This window comes from Lissotriton vulgaris, chromosome 3_1 (genome assembly GCF_964263255.1).
Source record: "Lissotriton vulgaris chromosome 3_1, aLisVul1.2, whole genome shotgun sequence".
Classification (NCBI taxonomy): domain Eukaryota; kingdom Metazoa; phylum Chordata; class Amphibia; order Caudata; family Salamandridae; genus Lissotriton; species Lissotriton vulgaris.
This window is the reverse complement of record NC_141689.1, coordinates 1,935,547,560-1,935,569,193: the sequence shown is the minus strand read 5'-3', so window position 1 is coordinate 1,935,569,193 and position 21,634 is coordinate 1,935,547,560. Positions and strand designations below refer to the sequence as shown.

At 46.1% G+C, this 21,634-nt stretch overlaps 1 protein-coding gene across 7 annotated transcripts in view; it reads left to right on the top strand.

Annotated features, from left to right (window-relative positions):
• CBR4 (carbonyl reductase 4) overlaps positions 1-21,634 on the top strand; it is a 232,346-nt gene that overhangs the window by 15,779 nt on the left and 194,933 nt on the right. For all 7 annotated transcript variants that reach the window (XM_086962412.1, XM_086962413.1, XM_086962417.1 and 4 more), the window contains one exon: positions 1,096-1,255. In XM_086962412.1, coding sequence (XP_086818538.1) covers positions 1,114-1,255 — 142 coding nt within the window. In that variant the 5' untranslated portion in view covers positions 1,096-1,113. The remainder of the gene's footprint in view (positions 1-1,095; positions 1,256-21,634) is intronic.

The window sequence follows — 21,634 nt, the reverse complement described above, 5'->3', positions numbered from 1 at the left end:
GACCAGAGTCAAGTGTCTTCCGGAGGCCGGGCGACCCAGCGGGAACCTTACCGCTGTAAAGGGAGACGATGTAGTCCGTAGCTGCACACTGTAGCGCCCCTGCCCCAGCCAGCGCCACTGCGACGTGCTCGGCCGACAGCGCCCAGCCGTGTCCAGTGCCAGGCATACAGCTCCCGGTCCCGGGCTAGAGTCGGGGGCCGGAGAACGGCCCGAATCCACCAAGGAAATGGGCGGCGGAGGTCTCAAAAGAACGCCAACGACATCCGAGCTCAGATGACTCCGTTTGGGCGAGAAATACTCCGGGTTGATGCCAGGAGATCAATGCAGGATAGGACGGCTCGCGGAGCTCGGAGCTTACGCGTCCGACCCGGCCGCCATCTTGGCTCCTCCCCCCGGAAACAAACAATTTTGTCTTCGTTTTGAAGATGCATTATTAATCCCGGTCCTTAAAGATGCCCAGTTGGTACAGTGCATAAGAATTTGCATCTGTTAACATTGTGATTTTTACTTTCCCAAGATGTTTCTCGCTGACCTGACTTGGGCATAAATTTGCAATCCAAAAATATCCTGCAAAGCAATATTGTGAACCCTAAGGCGCTGTCTTGATGTTTATTTTGCAGAATGTTTTTGAGATAGTGCTTTGAGACAGCAGTACTGTGCTTTCGGTATTGCAATATAAAACAAGCATTTGCAATGCAATAGGTCTCTCATTTACACGAGTCTGAGCTATTGACATTGCAAAAAACAATGCCTTTTATTTTTCGTTTTTAAGACATAAATAAAAGGCATTGTCAGTTACAATGCAAACAGCTTAAACCTGCGTAAATGTGAGACCTATTGCATTGGAAATGCTTCTATCTCTTTCATGAATACATTTAATTCACCAGCTCAATAAACTTATCCGCAACCTAATGCTCACTTTCTTCAACGTATTTCTTGTAGATTTCATCCTTAAATGGGGGAAGCCCAAGACCAGACCTACATTGTGAATTTGGTTAATTGCAGGAAAGTATCATTAACTGTTCAGACATGCTGATAAACTAAAACAAAATGCTTAATTTTAACAATCCCCACTTTTGTCTTTGTCCTATTTAGATTTTAGCTTTTGTAAAGATGGCTAACATTTGTGCTGTATTTGGAGGATCCAGAGGTATTGGAAAAGCTGTTGCGCAGTTGCTGGCACTGAAGGGTTATCGCTTGGCAGTACTCGGCAGGGATCTGAGTGTTGCTGAAACAACAGCCAGAAGCCTTGGCGGTAAATATAAACTGTCATACTGCTTTCTTCAGCTGCTAATGCTAATTATGGAACCTGACTTTCTTTTGTTCAGGCTGTTTGGATATAATCCTTTGACACGTAATACGGATAAAAAGACTCAGCCAGATTAAAATTACCGCTGTTAAATGGCATTCAGGAAATGAAACCTTTGAAGTTACAATAGAAGAACACCACTTAACATCAATTAATGTTTTCAGCAGGCCGATCTCGAGAGGAACAATAGTTCTTAACACATCAAAATGTTCCAGCCTAAATAAATGTATTAAAACAGATAGCTTTGTTATTCAAATGTCTATCTATTCATGGATATAAATTTCCAGATGTTATGTTGTGCATTTTTTATATAGTGTCGCGTTTTCCTAGATATGGGAATTAACGCACAATTAAGTTTTGTTTGAGGTAGCACAGTCCCGAAATGTGGGGAAGCAGTACTAAAATCCAAATCCCCTATTTCCATTGCTATTTACATTTATAATACTAAATAAAGTGGTCGTAATTTACTACTTTTTAAGTTCTGCTGAGTAATTTTTGCTACGGATTCAAAGAGGTAAGCCTGCTAGCGGTGGGAAATAGAATGGACAGTTCTTCCACGGCATTATCTTCCTGTTTTCTTTCCTGCTAGCTTCCTAATACAGTTGTTAATATATGTTAGAAACTCCTGGACACATTCAGACATTTAGCGCCTTAATACCACTTTGGCGGTCCTGCAGCGTAGGCGCCAACGTGCCGTCTGCTGTAGGACCACCAAAGCCATGGTGCACTCACCCACCAGATTACAAGTGTAATCCGAGTCGGGCGGGTGGAGATGTGGCGGTGTCACGGCGGAGTCTAAGGCTCATAGGAAAGCCTTAAAACTAAGCATCGCCATGATACTGCCACAGCTCCATTTCCTGCACGGCATAGCATGCACCACGTTGTGCATGCCATACCGTGCAGGAATGGAGGTGCAATATCAAGGGGCATAACATGTGTCCCTTTGCATTCGCCCTTAGGCATGGAGGCACCATTGCCCCACTGCCAACCTACCATGGAAATGGAGGCGTTGAGGTAGCGCATAATATTCTCGGTGGTGCCTCAGCAGCTCTGCCAGCAAATTACTTTGCCTATAAACGCTGCGCCATTGCCACAAGATCCTGGATACTGGCAGATGCGGTGGCCGAATCATTTCAGTCTAAATACTGCAGGTTTTCCCGCAGTGATGGCTGTGGTCGGACTGAAACCTCAACCACAGCTGTCCTTTGGACCGCTGTAGTAGTAATAAGGCCCTTAGTCACTCAGTACAGGTAGGAACTGGCAGCATGTCTCCACTTTGCTTCCAGTCACTTTTCTAGAATATACAATTCTCATTACGAAGGTTAAAAACCGATATATTCCAGACCAGTGTTTCTTAACTTTTTGACTTCTGTAGACACCCCACTTGATCATTACTGGAACCCAGTGACCCCCAGTTAATCATTTTTGGAATCCGGGTTCCCATACCGAGTTATTACTAGAGCTAGCATGAGCATTTTTTGATGATTGGAACCACAAAACAATGCACAACAAATACAAAATCGGGCATTCATCATACAAATAATCACACATTTTAATTAATTTGCAAACAAATATTTAAAAAATCTAAATTTTATTAGGAACGTAGGAGCTTTCCTAAATTCAATTGAGGCCATAAAATATTCAGTTTGATGCAATTATCCCGTGAATCAATCTGAGGATAATTATTAATTTTTTTCCTAGAGTTTCAAATTCCTTTATATTTAAAGAACATTTTAAATGTTTAATTGTACATTTTGCTTCTTTGTTTATATTCACTTTATTAATCTGTTAATATTATTTAATTTTCTAAGCAGTTGCAGACCTCTTGAGAATGTAGGGGGTTGGGAGGTCGCCAAACACAGGTTAACAACCATTGTTCTAGACACTCTGAAAGACTGCCGCTTTCTCTCTGTGCATATCATGGTCAAGTATGTTTTTTATGTCTGGCATTCGAGACCGCTTTAGCTGTCTGGCCAGATTATTGTTTTTACAAAAACAATCAGACAAAGAGAGGCACATGGTTTGTGGGCTTCATTCATTGGTCTGTTAAATTGACTTTCAGATTCTCCTTCCATTCATCACAACCTACAATATTGTTGCAATGGGTCAGCTCATTTCACTTTTTGGCATCCTTCCCTTTAAGTGACTGGAGAAAGCCATTGCACATTGTACACATTAGACTAACATATTTTAGTGTGATGGTCGGCATCGCCACACTAAAATAAATAAGTCACACATTTATAGCGCCTCCTGGCACCACCGGCTCGGACACACTAGACGAAGCGCCACCCTTTAAAAGCACTCAAGCAAGCAGTGTGGGCCAGGGGCTGCTCTGGCAGTGTGTACTGCAGCGACTGCACACTGTACAATCCTGTGCCCGGTACAGTTGTTGACTGAAGTTCATTCATGGCAGTGGGTAGTGTGGGACCGGTGACTCATCTGGTCATTGCTGCTGGCTGCTGAGAATCACTCATCCCGGTCCAGCCGTGGCGACATTACGTGACATGGCGTCACGTTACCACAATTACCTAGTGTGTTCATTTCCCAACAAGAAGTGATGAGGCTGGAGGCAGCTTGTTATTCAGCCATGAGAGGCGGTTATGTTTCTTTGCCACGCCGCTGCCTGTGCCTCAAGTTTGGTGCGTGCCATGCATCATTATGCACGACCCTTAGGAGACCAGAGAGAACGCACAGAGGCAGGAATCATGTTTTCAAAAGATCTGACTGCCTAAGTTACAATGCCATGCTGCAAGACTCGTCTAACGCTCAGGTCTGTATGATTCATCACTGACGTTGATAATTTTAAATCAAGAACATTAGTAAATATATAATTTAATTTTAGCACACTGAGTCTGCAAGAAGATGATTAGCCCAGATGCGTGCCCTATTAGATAGAGTTTTTTTTTCTTTCTCCTTTTTTTCCCCCAAATTTTTTTGATTGGTTTTGATGGTTAGACAATACAAAACAAGACCCCTTGACGGAGGGGACCAACCATGCATTACATATTCTGAGCAATACAGAAAGTTAAAGCAACGTATACAGTTTGTGTATTAGGACTCGACAATTCCTTAAGCAGCTCGACCAGAATCACCCAGGCCTCCCAGAGACCCAGCATATCTGAGACGGCAAACAAATCGCCAATAGGGTCAGTGTAGGCTCTGGCCTTAGTCCCTCCCTCCCCCTTCCCTCCCATCCCAACTTCCAAACATTGAACATGAACCTAAAAAAAAAAGGATAAGGAAATCCAAGAAAAGACTATAGTGTCACGTTAAAACAAAAGAATCATAAGTGGTTGCGGGTAGAGGTCATGTCATGGGTGTGGGGGGGGGGGGGCGGAGGTCACGACACTCTCCGGTAGCCCCTCCAAGGCTAGTCAGAGGGGCCCTCAGGGTATCTATATATGAAAGAGATAAAGGGCCCGCAAGCTTGGCCCACATGCAAACAAGGGTAGTCCCTTTGATAGGTATTCCACTAATGGAGCCCACACGTAATCAACCCCCTTCCTTGAGTCTTCCACAATGTCTGCCATTCTTTCCAGTGCGCGCCATAGCCTGGCATGCCTTTGGGTAAGGGAGGGAGCCTCCACCTTCTTCCATGCTGCCCCCACTGCCATCTTAGCAGCACCAAGGCAGAGCCAGATCACGGATTGATCCCCCGGGTTTGGCGCTTTAGACTGGGATCCCTAATTCCCAGGAGAGTGTGCTCTAGCGTGTCTGGGATCAGGTAACCCAGATTTTTTTTAATTTGGGAGAGTACCTCCTTCCAGACGAGCCTAATGCGCGGGCAATCCCATCAGATGTGCTTGAAATCCCCCAGTAGCCCACAGCCCCTCCAACAGCGATCAGAGGAGTTAGGGAAGATGGAGTGCAGTTTCCGAGGGTACAGGTACCAGTCGTGCATACTTTTGCAGTGTGCTTCCCTTAGAAACAGTGAGTGATTATACTTGGGAATGTGTCTATGCAGGAAGGACCACTGTTTCTTCTCTAAGGGGGTAGCTAACATTGAGTCCTAGAACCCTTGATGCCTAGGGGTGTGGGGTGAACCCAGTGACCTTATGATTGAGTAGAGGAAAGAGATGGTCCCCCTCGAAGAGGCACCAGACTGTGCAAACTTTTCGATTGGGAGTAGCTCTCTAGTGGCAGCCTGTCGTATCTGCAGTTGGAGAGCCCAATGCTGGAGTTGCGTGTTGTGATAAGCTTCCGAGGGTTGGAAGTGGAAGGTTTTGGCACATTCAGCAAAGGACAACATTTTCCCCTGTTCAAACAGGTGAGAGAGCATAAGACACCCCCCTCCCTCTATGTTTCTGTTTACACAGGAGATCCCAGATCGTCCTACCCACTATCTGATGGTCCATGTGCAACCACAACTTATCCGATTCGCGGAGGGACCATTCCGTGATCACCCTGAATTCAGCTGCTCTATAATATCCCAAGAATTCCGGCAGGGCCAGTCCCCCCTCCTCTCTGGACCTGGTGAGTATTCGATTAGAGAGCCGTGCTCTTTACCCTTGCCAAATAAACTTGGTAATCATGGTTTTTAGCTCTGAGAAAAGTGCTCGGTCTACCGGTATGGGGAGGCCCTGAAAGAGGTATAGCAGTCATAACAGGAGGTTCATTTTCACCGCATTTACTCGCCCTATCCTCGAGAGATAGGCAGTTCTCTATCTAGTCAGGTCCGCTTTAAGCTGGCGCAGCAGAGGTGGATAGTTAGCCCCATAGAGCTGTTCTAGCTTGGGGGTGAGTTTAATGCCCAGGTAGGTGATGTCTTTGCGCGCAATTTGGAAGGGGTTGCTCTTTCAATAATCTGCATGTTATCTCTAGATAATGTTTAGGTTGAGCAGGGAGAACTTCGAGAGGTTCACTTTGAAACCCAAATCCTTGTTCGTAAGAGGCCAACTCGGCTTGGATCACTGGAAGGGAGGACTGCGGCTTCGTGACTGGGAGGAGCACGCCATCTGCAAAGAGAGATATCTTATATTCGTCTGTGCCAAACGGGACCCCCCCTATGTCTGGATTAGGCCGAATACGCTCCGCCAGGGGTTCAATGCTGAGCGCAAAAAGTAGGGGGGAAAGCGGACACCCATGTCTAGTCCCCCGGGAGAGGTTAAAAGGCTCTGAAGCTACTCCATTCACCAAGACACTGGAGCGCAGAGCACCGTCATTTGCCTGAATCATGCTGATGAAGGTCTCATTAAAGCCAAATCGCCTTAGTGTACAGTGCAGAAAGGCCCGGTCTACGCAATCAAAGGCCTTCTCCGCGTCTAGCAAGAGAAGGACAGTGGGTATGGCTTTCCTCTTGACTTTCTCTATAATGTGAACCATCCTTCTCAAGTTATCTTGAGTTTGCCTCCCTTTGATGAAGTCTGGCTGTACGAGAACCGGCATGATGTTTTCGATTCGCAACGCTAATATTTTGGTGTATAACTTAGCGTGCAAGTTTAGGAGCGCTATAGACCTATAAGAGGTGCAATTAGTGGGGTCCTTTCCCGGTTTGGGGATGATGGAGACCAGAGCCTGGCCCATTGAAGGGTCACCTCCTGCCTGTCTGCTATATTGTTAAATAGCTGCTCCAGGCAGGGTACCAGTTCCGGCGCATAGGTACGATAGAAGTGGGCGCTGAGGCCGTCCGGGCTCTGCGCTTTTTGGCACTTAAGGGAGTTGATCGCTTTTTGGACCTCTTCTGCAGACACCCGAGGTCTTTGTTTGTAGAGACCGGGACCTGGGGGAGGCTCAAACCCTCAAGGTAGAGCTCTTGAGCACTTGCGTCCAACGAGTCGTCCGTGTATAGGGAACAATAAAATTCCCCAAAGGCCCCCACTTTTCCTGTTTCCTCATAGTGAGAGATCCTCCTGCCATCGATTATGAATTTAATGTATTCCTTATCCTGTTTAGCTCGCAGTTGGTGTGCCAATAGGAAACCTACCTTATTTCCCCCCTCATAGCTGCGGGCTTGCAAGCGGCGCAGGGTCTTTTCCGCCCCATATATGGCCTGGAGCTTCCCCTTGACCTGAGTCATCTTACGTAGGGTTTGAATTGAGGGGTTAGTTTTGTGGACAGATTCGGCCGTACAAAGCTCCCCTTCAAGGAGAAGACGCTCCCCCCTATGTTGTGATTTGAGAGTGGTGTCTAGTTCGATGCACTTTCCCCTAATGACTGCTTAAAGGCATCCCAGTTGTTGGCCAGAGAGGTTTGCACCAGGTCGTTAAGGTAAAAAAACTGTAATCGCATTCCTTAACTCGTTGCGAAGAAGCTGATCTCTACAGAGATAGTTAGGAAAGTACCATCTACCTAGCTTGGATCGCGGGTCGGCCCAATTGAGAACTAGCTCTAGGGGTGCATGGTCCGACAAACAGATCGGAAGAAATTGGGAACCTGTTATTGTGTGGAGAAGGGACGGACTGATAAATGCATGAACGATCCTGGAGTATGTCCTGTGTGAGTGCAAGAAGAAGGAATAGTCCCGGGTTGAAGGATGAACATTCCTCCAAACATCAACAAGCCCCAGCTCCTGTAGCTTGGTTTTAAGGAGTTTGCTGAATGTTCCCCACGCTGCCCCTATGAGGGTGTATAGTGTCCATATCAAGTTAAAATCTCCCAGCAGTAGGATGTCACCCCTTGCGAACCCTTCGAGTGTAGATATGAAAGAGCTGAGAAAGTCGTGTTGCCCTGCATTAGGTGCGTAAAGCATGGCAATAGTGCATGGCCTACCTCAAAGTTGCACGTTGCGGTCTCTCAAGGCTGCCATGATGGGTTGGAACTGTTGGCGCCGGGCAAGGGTGGCTTGGGCCACGTCTTGGTAGAGAGAGCAATCTGCGTTTTGAAAGGACACCTTATCCTGGACTCGAGCTTTGTGAAGGACCTGCTCCTTGATTTTGAAAGAACTGAATTTCGACAAAATATCTCTAGGTTTTCTGGCATCTCCTGGGACTTCGGGGCCCACTCTGTGCACTCTCTCTAATCAGACCTCCGGTTCAGAATCTCCAAGAACTGATGAAAAGAGCCCTACCATAAAGGCCTCCAAGTCAGGGTCCTCACATCCTTCTTCCAGGCCTCTCACCCGAATGTTGTCCCGCCGGGAGCGATTTTCAAGGTCTTCACACCGGAGCACCAGAGCCGTCAGCTGGGCGCGAAGTTCATCTGACTGGGCCTCTAGACGACATACGGGGTCATCCAGCTCTAGATGCTTTTCTTCAAGGTCGAGGTTCCGGGCCCGATGGAGTCTGCAAGGCCACCAACCGGCCTCCCATTTCGGCCTTGAAAGGATCAAAACAGGCCCCAATGTTGGCCTTGATGTCATGCCTGAGTTCTTGCTTAAACTCTCGAAGTGAGGCCTTCAAGTCATCTCGTGCAAGCGCCATACCGTCGTCCGACTGTGTCAGCTTATCGTTAGCAGTTCCTTTGGGGGCAGATTGGAAGAAGCTGGTGACCTTTGTGGGCGATGACTTTTTGGTGGCATAGGGGATGCTCACTCATCGGCAGAGTGGGGATCTCCTCCGTAGGAAGTAGCGCTGTGCACGGGTTGTTGCTTCGGCCCGCCAACTCTGCCCAGGCTAGGTGACCCGGGGGACCTTCCGCTCCAGGTGGGAGGCTCTCCCTGGTGCTGAGGTGGGTTGTCATGGGGATCAGCGCTCAACATGGCTGAGCAGCGTGCGCAGACTGCTTCATCCCAAGTCAGGGCGGTGGCGTCACCATCAGGAGGCTTGCGAGATCCAGGGACCCCCTCTTTGCTGGCAAGATTCTCTGGGAGTGCTTAGGGTGCTTCTCTTTGTTTCATCAGGGCTGCAGCTCTCCCCCCGAGCCCCAGTGAACCCTTGTTGCTTGGTGTCGCAGCCCTTTCCTGCTCTAAGGCTGGAGAGTCTCTCCTGTCTTGGGTCACACCGGTATTGCCATCGCTGGGTGGGTTGTGTGCTGTATTGTGGTCCCCCTAGGAGTGCCAGCTGGTCATTGGGTCTGGGAAGGGAAGCGAGAGCTAAGAGCCTCCAGTCTCGGCCCCCTCATTAGGTGGAAAGCGGGTGCCTGACCGCCGCCATCTTAAGGTCAGGCAAACTGCGGTTTCGCTTTATTCAGTGGGGGCTTCTTAAAAGCCCTGCGAGCCTCCAGCTCCTCACCGCATCAGCCGCATACCCTCCACTGGGTCTCCTGACTCCGCCGCTTTCCCGGGGGTGCTCACCCCGGATTGCGGTGTCAGCGTACAGGTTCCCTCTTGGCCGGTGCTGGTGGATCTGGGTGTTGCCACTGAGCGGGTGCTCTCTGCTCTCGGGGGTAGACGTGTGTATTCCCCGCAATCCTCGTTACACTTAGTGCTCGTGAGGGCTGTTACTGAGCACTCCGCTTAACTTTTTGTTTCCGCGGCCGACCGGAGAGTACGCCCCATTTTGGAGAGCATTGCGGGCTCCGGCGCACCGAGTCCTAGATCCCTCAGAGCATACTGGGAAAGCCGCTCTTACCCCTCTTCCTACACCGCTGCACTCAGGGATCTAGGGCAGGTAGGCCCTCCGAGTTTGAAGCCTTTAAACTCCTCTAAGCTACTATTTAGCTGGGCCTGGCTCGGAGCCAAACGAAATTACGTCCGGTCGGCCATGTTGGTTGGCCACGCCCCTCCTTCTTTCTCCTGTTTAAGGATGGTGTTTGTTATAAACTGTTTAAACGCCAGTGTCGCTGCTTGCAGTTTGAATACTTGAGTAGATGGTTATTTAGTCTTGTTTCATTTATAAATAATAATTATAAAATACTTGGTACTAAAGAATGGCTTGTTATATTAAAAAGCAGCACTACTAAAACGGTCACTTGAGTGAATGATTTTTCGTTTTTATTGCAAGGACTTTTTTTTGGTTAGTGCAAGTTTTGTTATTTTTATTTTTTGTGGTATATGCTTGCGATAAAAAAAGTAACCATTCGCTAGCTTGCCAAGGCCAGATATACTCACTTTTAAAATGCTTCTTTTGTAAAAGTCCTCACATAATCACATTAATCATGGCAACAGAGGTGGCCTTGTAACTGAAATAACTTGTCAACATTTGAAACATGTTTGGGGAACATTCCAGGGGTGTTTCTCTTGCTTCACAGAAGGAAAAGGTCAATGTACATTTTCGATTATTTTTCTCTCACTTTGTCAGGCATATATTGTATAATTGACTTTAGCTGTCTTGCAAGCAGAGTAAAAGCACCATAAAGATGAGGGGCTGGCAGGTTTCCCATGTAGAAGGATACATCTGTCTCCATAGCATAGATGCCTAGGCCACATCCACTGACATTACCGTGCTCATCTTGACACATTGGCAGACTCCATGGTTACTTGCTCAAGCGCTTGGACTGTTGCTGATGGTGTGGGCTCCAATGTTGCCTTTGACCAGCTCTGTGGATGTGTACAGCAATCCACATTCATAGTCACTTTTTTGACTGAGTTGGCATTGCTGGTTCGCACCTTTCCACTTTTTTATTGGACAAGAAGCTCACCTTGTAGCACATCCCTAAAAAAACTTCTAATTTGAATGGCACCTCTCGTTCAGTACCCCCCCACATGCTGAGTTACCCGAGGCACTTAGAGGACAAGATTTGTGCAAAGTAAACTTTAAAAAGGGTAAAAACGTGTTAACTACTCTTTCTTCACCAAAAACCTTCTTGTTAATCCTGCGCCAGTTTAACGAAAGTCCTCTGACTAGTAATGCCAATAAAAGAAAAGGGTGCAAAAAAGAATTGAAAAGATTTGAGTGCTGCTTATAGTAGAAAATATGTATTTTGAACTATCTGGTACAGATGTGGAGTATGTAATTGGAGCCACCTATGTGTTATGCATTGCAAACAGTGCAGATGTAGCTCTTATCTGTCTTTATGCCTGCAGTGGTGGTTATAGGGAGATGATTAGCCAGACCTCGCCATTCAGTCACGGCATCAGGCTGTACAAGTGCTGTGTCACGCCAGTACCCCTTCAGCCAATCCTGCCAACATCTGCCACCACTGCTGTTGCCAGTATTTTGGTGCCCACACTGAGAGGTCACAGTTGGCCAGGCAGATCAGTCTGGGTAACACAACTGGCTTAGTCTACAATGGATGCTCGTCTGCCCCCGGGCCTCTCCCCCAACCTCACCCCAGTTGTGGTACCGCCACATGTAAGAATCCAGTTCGCAGGTCTTTGTCAATGCAGGAGGCAGGCCCAAGGGCACCGTGTCTTGTGGGCCAGTGGGTCACCCATCCGCTATCTTCAGTGAGGTTGCCGGCACCTCCAGGCACACTTCACAGCACACAGTTCCCACGCCAGCACAGTATACGCCCAGGCTCGTCACCGCCCGCATTTAGATCAGGGATGCGCGACACACAGCACAAAAATATGTTCACCTGATTATGGGAAATGTAGAAAATGAGCAGAAATGCCTTCACATTGCAGAGTTAAACAGGCAATTTCATTCTGCTAGAGTCCATTAGTAGACCCCCAATAACTACTATGTAACTTCTGTAGATGTAAACTTGAACACATGTTTCTGCTTAGCTATATTTGCAAATCATAACATAACCAACAGGAGACCGGATAGAGTTTATCTTCCGTTCCTATCTTTGTTGGTGAAATGTGAGTCAGTCTTGCACTGAGTCTAGTAGAATAATTACTGGCTACCACCTTCTACGCAAGTGTGAATGCAGTGCAATTTAAATGCCAGCATTCCAGGTCTTCAGAAACTAAGTTTGTAAGGTTACTGCTTGAAAGACCCAATTGATAATCAGCACTCCCCTATGAAATTTTGTATTGTTTTCTGATGAAGCAAAGTAGCCTGAATTTATTAAAGACCAGGATACCAGTACATAAGGATTATTCCGTTCAAAGTTGGGTCATTCAAATAGTTATGTTTAGAGAAACCGCAGTGTAGGCTTAAATGGCTGCACCAGTATATTAGTTCCCATAAGTAATTAAATGCTCCACTTTTTCATACCCCTTCTGCTATAGAAGTCACACTACACAAGAAGAAAATTCTCTTAGAATAAAGAAACAATGAAAAGGAGCATGTAATCAATCAATCAATCAGAGAACTTTATTCGGATATCCAAGTATCCACAAAAGTACAAATACATAAAAGGCACAACAGTAAAAATAGAAAACATCATAAAAAAAATCCCAAGATACATATAAAAGGGACCAAATTCATGGATCAAACATCGTCTGTCTTGCTCGAACAGCTAGTCGCAAGAAAGTGCCGGTGCGAAAGATAAGTTCATCCTCATCCAAAGATAATAACATTAGATAAGCATTTTCCAAGCTGATAGGCTTACATTTTTTACAATAAGGAGTTAAAAACCTTTTAATATATTTCATATAAAATTTACAAAAAAATAAAAAATGCAAAGCAGATTGTCTGCTTAGGCCATCACACGGACAAGACAAAGAATCGAGTTCATTGTGGTGGCCGAGGGGAAAGCAGAGTGCAAATTTAATCGTACCAGCCCTAAGGCGAAATAATAAGCCTCGCTCCCAGTAACTCACCGGGATTGTCAAATAGTGAGGCATAGGTGAGATCGGAAAATCATGGGTCAAATAAGTAGAGACAGTTATCTTCAGAGATTCCCTGTGTATCTTTCTCGGCTGTATAGTGTGTATAGAGAATATCGTAAGTCGTTTTTATGTGGGAGATCATTTGCAGTATAATTAATGAAGACGCTCCCTTGACTAATACTGCAAAGACTGTTATACACTCCGCAAAGCCAGGGGATCTCCATACATTTGTCACAACTCAGACAGTCAGTGATAATGTCCCTTGTGAGTGATGCCGCCGGGTTCTTCCAAATAGAAAGCCAGAAAAGAGGTGGGCGCGCACAAACAAAATCTTCAATGAAGTTCATGCCCAGTTATTCATGACAGACATATTGTGGGGTGGAAATAGGAACTTCCTAAGAAATCTATTCTCCTCAAGTTGAATGGGTCGGCACTTGGCAATACGCCAGACCTCTGCTCCATATGTGGCAACCAGGATACATTGGGCTTTGTAGATCTTTAAGATTGCCGATAAAGCACCAGTATTTTTGGGGCGCGGTAAGCTGAGGATGGAATTGATGGCCTTTGAGAACCTACCCCTGGAGTGAACAATGTGTTCAGTCCAGGAGTTGTTCGCAGCAAAGACCATCACTAGGTAAGGGAAACTATTGGTGGACCACAGCTTATCAGTGCCCACAAAAACACAGCCTAGCTGTCCTTTCTTGGGGCCACAGTACATGATAAAAGATTTCTTAAAATTGGTTTTGAGGTCAAGGGACTCCATATAATCTACGAACCCCTTGACCAAGGTGCGTAAGGCATTCGGGGTGCAGCCCATAATGACCGCGCCATCCGCGTAAAGTAGAACAGGGAGAGGTTTACCCGTAATTTTGGGGACATCACAAGAGATTTCAGTTAAAATTTTGTGCAGCCCATTAATATAAATAATAAAAAGGAGAGGGGCCAGCATGCATCCCTGTTTTACCCCTCTGTGAACTTTTATAGCTTTTGTTACTTCGCCCCGTCTGACCAATCCTGACACAAGCATTAAGATCTTTGTGCAGATAAGCCAAAAAATTCAAGAGGGCTGACCAAAGTTTCGATCTATTGACAAGATCGAAAGCAGAGGACAGTTCCATAAAGGCGAGATACACTGCTGATCTTCGTGCAATATTGTATTTACCTAGAATTAGGTTTAGATTGAGGCACTGTTCAATGGTTCCAACTTTGTTACGAAAACCTAATTGACAGCGCTCCAGGATACAGTTATCCTCAGTCCAACTCAAAATCTTATTGTATAAAATCCTCCCAAGAATTTTTAAAGTATTATCAATAAGGGAGATGGGTCTGTAACAGCTAGGTTGAGCACGATCTCCCTTCTTAAAAATAGGGACGATAATACTTGATGACCAGGTACAAGGAAGGGGGGCAAGCGTGAGATTATTAAAAACATTTAAGAGAAGTGGTGCCCAAACTTCCAGGTTTAATTTAATAATATCAATTGGTAGGCCATCGGGCCAGGCGCCTTATTCCCTGCACTCTGGGTAACACCGTCTTCTACCTCGGACAGAGTTATATCGACCCTCGGAGGTTGGGAGAAGGACAAAGGAGCCGACCCGAGGGCAGTGCAGCATTGATGTTAGCGAAGTGATTCACCCAGGCTTCGCCTGTAATAGTACAAGTAATCGGGGTCAGGAACTGGCTTGAACATCGCAGGTCCTTAGCAGCAGCCCAGAAGGCATCACCCTTTCTTAGGGCTGCTGCTCTTGCTAGAGCATCCCAACGATCTTCAAGGATCTCATTTTTCCTTCTATTAATTGTTACCCTATAGTTGCGTCTGGCTTCTCTCACTTCAGTGGGGCAGCTAGGTTTCGAGGTCAAAGCCCTGTGCAATTCTCTGTTTGCTGCTGAACACTCAGAATTAAACCATCTCGGGCCTGATTTAGTTTCCCTTTGGGGTGCTGATAATAAAGATTTAGATGCTGAACAAATCTTGACAAAGTCACAGACGGCCTTAGGATAGGGGAAAGTGTCTGACAAACATGAGTTAAAGAGGCATAAATTATCTCTAACTAAGGACACGGAACGTTTCCTTAATGTTAATACCCCGCCATCTGAGTCTAAGATTATCAGTCGTGGGCAATAAGTTCCTGGCACCACATTCCCTTTTGAAGATCGTCCGTGATTCAAGGCTCATAACAACCCTGATAGGGTTGTGGTCCCCTTGGGTCATTGGGATGACAACACCCTCTAGTAAACAATCAGCAAGGCGAGGTGAGACAAAGAAATAGTCAATAATTGAGGAGCACCCCCTGCTGGCAGGAACTGAGCGTTCGATGAAAAGTTGCCAGTAATATCCATAGCATTTTGCAAATTATGAGAACTCAAAAAAGAACGCAGTTTGGCGCCCCTTTGGTGAGAAATGACTTGTTTATTTGTCCGAATGTACGAAGGGGCATCATTGAGCCTGGCGTTAAAATCGCCACCTAACAGAATGCCACCAGATTTGTCGAAATCTTGCATGGATTCCACATCAGTGATACATTTAAATAAATCAATAACATTCCTGTTTGGAATTGTGTTAAAATCATTATTATAAACATTAATCAGGAAAAAAGAAACTTTCCTTTTAAATAGCAGAGCTTGGAAATGTAAGTTATCTGTAGGTATATTCTTAATACTCCCTCCCGCAGTAATATTAATCCATATGGAGAGGCCCCCAGATGGGCGTCCCAAACTGGGTTTAACAGCTAGGATGTTATGACACTGAAACACATTGAAATGCAGCTCCTTAGTGGCCCAGGTCTCCTGAAACATTATAATGTCCTGCTGATTTATTAAGCTGAGCCACTCTGGGTCTTCGAACCTTAACTCTAAGCCAGCTATGTTCCAGGACAGAACATTAAAATCATTATCTACCACTGTGCTAGTGGGTCTAGGTTGTTTGTCATAAATAATAGAAAGGGGTGGGGAAAGAGAATCTCTAGTATTGTCTGCCAGTTGGGAAGATAGAAAAGGAGGATCTCTTTCATTCTCTAACAATTGGGCATGGTAAATTTGTGGGTATGATTGTCAGTCTGGAATATCCAGATCTGACAAAGCAGAGAAGCGGTTTTCTAGAGGTAAGGCTACAGGTGAGTTAGAGTAAGGGCGTGCGGAGGGTTTATAAAAATAACCCAATGGGAGAGCGCAAATGTCAGTATGTGGTGTAAATGTAAGCTCTCTTGAGCGTAAAATATTATGGACCAGCTGAGGCCTGCGAAAATAAATGACAATGCAGTCTCCCGCGATGTTTTTTGAGGATTGACCAACCCACCCCACTCTGCGTACCATTAAAACATTTTGTAGATTGGATAGGTTGAAACCTTTATGTTTCTTAAGCCAGTCCACACACTTATTCCGCAAGTCTACCCATGACTCCTTCACAGTGTTTTTTAAACAAGGAACACCTGCCAGAATCAAAACATAGGGACAGGAGGCTGCGGGGAGATTCAAAACATCAGTTTTGGAATGAACACTAGGGGGCACAGATTTAACATTGACCGATATCTCTTTATGCCCGATAGCATTGGGTAAGTGGTTGCCCAATTCCGAGGACTTATGATGTCTAGATGAGGGCTGCTCAGTGCGGTCCTCCGACCCAGGGCTGGTGGTAACAATAAGCTTTGGAGCAATAAGGTCCTGAATTTTGGAACAAGTTTGGCAGGAGTCAGTCATCGTAATGTGGTTAGTGGGAGGGGGCAGTGGGCGTCCTCCGGATCTCTCAGTGACAGATTCCGAAATAACCAAACGTTCTAATCGTTCCAATTTATCGTGCATGGAGCTAAAATTCTTCTCAAAGAGTGCCTTAGTGTAACTCATCATAGTTCTCATGCTTGACTCCAAGGCGTCCATAATATTATCCTTATTGGGCGTAGATAGGACATCATCAGTCTGATTGCCCATAGAACAAGTGATCACTGCACATGTAGGAAAAACCGCACTTCTTGGAGTTTTAGATGGGTATTTAGATTTCAATTTGGGAGGGGCAGTCCGTTTCCATTTTGCCGCAGGTTCTGATAATTTATTCCGGGCCATAGTTTTAGAGGCTCGCGCCCGAGTTTCAATACTATGGCCATTAGATAAAGTACTAGAGGGAGTATCCATTATTAGCAGCGTCGGCGATGATAGGGGCACATCCTCAGGCAGTATCTGCAGATTCGGTGTTAGGGAAAGACGATGATAGTGGATATCGCCCTGATTTAACACATCCAGGGATGCTCGCCTATCTGCAGTTTGGAGATCCAGGGACAAACGTCTTTCAGTGAGCTCAATTTCATGTGTAAGTAGACTTTCGGCCCTGACTATAAAGGCATCCAGAGTTCCCACTGCTCCCTTGCGCTTAGTCATGATCTATTAGTCCTTTTGGCGCACCCACAAGCAGGCAAATATTGACAGATGCGCTAATAAACGTTTTTAAGGTTAGTGAGCTAGATGTTTATCAACAGTACCTTATAGTAAATGGCCCCCAAATGACAGACAGCAGATGGGTGGCCCAGTCCAGGCTCCTCCGGGCTTTTACGGGCGTGGATGGGCCCACCCTTCGCCCGGGCTTTGCCCGTGCGCGTCCCGCGCTGAGGGAGGTGCTGCCGCAATTTAAGCGCCTCTGGGCGCTTCCGGGTGATGCTGAAGGTGGGCGCCGCTCACGGGGCAGGCTGGGAGTTGTAGTTCCGGGCGCTCGACGGCCCGACTACAGAGCCCCTTCCGTGGGCCAGGGACTCGAGGACAGGCTTCCAGAGACGTTTTCCTGCTGATGGGCAGCAACAGTTAACAAATAAACCCTGCGCTGCGGGAGGTGCTGCCGCGATTTAAGCGCCTCCGGGCGCTTGCGGGTGATGCTGAAGGTGCGCGCCGCTCCCGGGGCAGGCTGGGAGTTGTAGTTCCGGGCGCTCGACGGCCCGGCTGCAGAGCCCCTTCCGTGGGCCAGGAACTCGAGGACAGGCTTCCAGAGACGTTTTCCTGCTGATGGGCAGCAACAGTTAACAAATAAACCCCGCGCTGCGGGAGGTGCTGAAGCGATTTAATCGCCTCCGGGCGCTTGCGGGTGATGCTGAAGGTGCGCACCACTCCCGGGGCAGGCTGGGAGTTGTAGCTATGGGCGCTCGACGGCCCGGCTGCAGAGCTCCTTCCGTGGGCCAGGGACTCAAGGACAGGCTTCCAGAGACGTTTTCCTGCTGATGGGCAGCAACAGTTAATATATCAAATATAGTACATTTATAGATTATAAACAATATCAAGTTAATCGAATTTAAGATGAAATTAAAGTACGGGGAGTCTTGAAATTTCTTCTCTTCATATAATCTTTATTTTCATTTCCAATCAGAAGCATAAAGCCCAGCCAACGTGTTTCGTCCAATAGATGGACTTCATCAGTGTTGTGCATCAGATCACGAAGATCAGCAAAGTAATCTACGAATGTGAAATCTTGAAAGCCAAGAATCTTGTGACGTCTTGTTAATAATATATATCGGAGTTGGGAACAGCTCATGTAAATCACCAAACAAGTTTAGTGATCTATATTAATATGCATTGATATTCCAATCGCACCAATATCTTCTGCATTTTCTAAGGGTTATTGCCTACTAACCATGCCGGGATCACATGAAAAACCTATAAATTTAGGATCACAAATTGATTGCAATCAACGTATGGTCTACTGGCGAAATAAAATGTCAGTGCCCTGAGGATGTTCATGGTGGTGAATGAAACGCTTTGCTATGTATGTAACGTTTGAAATTCTGAAATCATATGACTGTCTTGAAATAAAAATAAAGACACTATGGGACAGTCGACAAAGTGATTGGAGTTTATCTTTACTTTAAAAAAAAAATCTTTTTATTAAAGAAAGGCAAACCAAATAATATCACACACATCAACACATACACGAAAAAGCAGTCATTAGAATATACAATAAGGATGAAATCAAAAGTGGGCAACAAATAGCCATAAACATCACTGAGGGGCACACTATACTGGAGCTTAAATCACAGTTTCCTATTTATGACTGATTTCAAGGAGCACAAGACTACAGTGCTTCGTTATCAAAAGCGAACAGAGAGGTGTCACTAAAGGGGGTGCACAGCCAACCCCTACTCTCGTTCCAGGAGGCCCAAATATGTGTCCACTTAACCGGGCAACCCCTGCCTTCATACACCGCTCTCAGCTTGCATGCACCAACCCATATCGGTCTTCCAATCCGAGCATTTTAACTCAGCCCCACCCTTCCACGTTCTAGCGATGTTACGTTTAGCCACCATGCACCCCAGGGAGACCCACAGTCGCTCAGGTCTAGACCGGTCAGTGGCATCCCAGATATTAAAGAGACATAGTCTCGGAGTACCCTCGACATCCTTACAGCAAACCTGGGATAAAGCAATGATGATCTCACCCCAATGCCTCTGAAGAGTTGGACATTCCCACTATTAATGCAAATAAGTACCTACCTGGCCACAGCCACGTAGACATAATGGAGAATTCAGAAGACCCATTTTAACCAATACGGAGCTCCTGTAGTAGGCCCTATGCAGTAATTTAAGCTGAATTAATTTGAACCGGGATTGAACCACAATCTCACGCGGCGATGCGAGGGCCTCCCTCCAGTCCTCATTGTCATTTTCACCCACATCTGCGCATCATTTTATGCGTACTTTGTCAAGGGGGTCAGGTGAATTGTTAAGGATTTTTCGGTAGGTTAGAGAAATGGCCTTATCTGGAAGATAGTCATCCAAGAGCCTGTGCTCCAAAGGAGAATACACCAGCAGGTTGTCGCCTCTAGAAAGCGCTTTAGTCAGTGCGCTTCGCACCTGAAGGTAACGGAAAGTTTCCTTCTCGTGCAATTGAAATTTCTACTTCAGGTCACTGAAAGGCACTATTCCACCCCCGACCCACAGGTCGCCCACCTTGGACATGCCAATCAAATTCCACTTATCAAACCCAGGCTGTCGCCAAAGCAGACCCAAGAGACAAGAATCGAACAATGGAGTCGCTTGTGTAAGTCTACCCCTCCAGACGAGGGCCGAATTCGCTGAGTGCTAGATGGAGACAGTTGTGGAGGTTGGAGTGAATTTGGGTTCTAGTTTTGATCCTCCATACAGTGCCCTCAAATAAGTGCCAGGCAGCATATTGTGCCTGTCCATTCTATATGCAGGGTCAGTAATGGTTACTTTTTGTTGGCGTACCACTCAAGAATGTGAATCCGTACATATCCAATATTCTACACCAACTTTTACATCCTGGTTCTCCTTTTGTACAAAGTGTGGATGCCCTGAAGAAGTCCTCACATTAAGAAATTTCTGTAGATTATGAAACTGGGGATGAGGTCACAAATCATCATATGGGGAACATAGCATGATGATGAGTGGTACATTTGGGGAATTAACATATTGAGATACTTAAAATGTTGACAGTGTTTATGATTTCAACAATTCTGGGAGTGGAATGGCCTTCCTCTCCACCAATACACTTCAAAAGACACTTCCTATTTGCATATTGACACTGAGCTTCGTGGCTGAAGTCAGCAGGTAAATAAAGTAAGCAGAGGTGAAACTGCATTGTATTTCCTACTGAAATCCAAGTAAGATTCATACATTTTATGAAGCATAGGCAGTCTATAATATTTTAATGGAGAGTATTTATAGTGCATATATCGAAGCCTGGTACCCAATAAAATGTTCCTAGCAGCTGCTGCGATGAGATAACACTACAGTTTTTGACTGTTATGAACTAGCCAGTATTGGAAGCTTAGCAACGTTGTGGCTGGATGTCTGATGCGGTCTGTGGAATATAGGGTGTGTACTCTTTAGTGGAGTCTTGCGTGATATCGTGGGAGATCTCAGAGGATAATCTGGCCACAGTGTCTTCAAGGTAGTTTAACTTCTGTAATATGGTAGCATAGGGGATGGAGAGCTCCTCAGTGCCTATGTTAAAATTTTCCACAAGGATAGAAGGAACCCTTCTACTGAAAGACCTCAATTTCAGTTGTGTTTTATCCACTCCTGCTCTCCTCCTCATTGAGGGTAGGGGTATATGAGGTCATAAAACAGTGCATGACTAATGTAACCAAATGATGTATGATATATATTTGAAATGCCCATTCCCAACACGGAGAAGGGTTTGGTGCATATCATTTTGCACCTGGGCAGTTGTGACCTCCCCCACATTTCACTTTTAGAAATCTGTCTGTAAAAGGAAGTCTGTAGTAGGAGTATTAGCATGACCATAAAATGGTTTGGCAATCAAAAGAGCTGTATCATTTGTTGAATAGTGGAACACTCCTACTTATAAGGGGAAAATATTCCACAGATCGACGCTGATTTCCATTATATCTAGGGCCATTAAAAGGTTATTAGTACGCAGCTTGGGACACAAGTCCCTGAAGTGTATGCCTGAATATATAAACTCCATGTGGGCATCATCCAATGTCAAGTGTGAAATGAGGCAGACTGATGCACATTTAAACAATGAGTCTTCAGCACTGAGACATGCCTAAACACCACTCTGTCTTGGATATTTAACCCCTTCGCTGGGGCGGCCGCGCGGCGGTTCCATGTTTGTGACGGAACCGCTCCGTCACAGCTTGTGGGTGAGCTGTGCTTGTGACGGAACGGTTCCGTCACGAACCCGCACGCCCATTAATTAGTCACCGCAGGTGCGGAATTCGCGCCGCGCAGGCGCGGCGAGCGGGCCGTGACGGAACCGTTCCGTCACAAGCACAGCTCACCCGAGGCTTGTGACGGAACGGTTCTGTCACAAGTATGCAAGGGGTTAAAGGACTATTTAGGGCAGAGTCCGAAGCATATAACAGTATGGCACCAGGACAGACTTATATA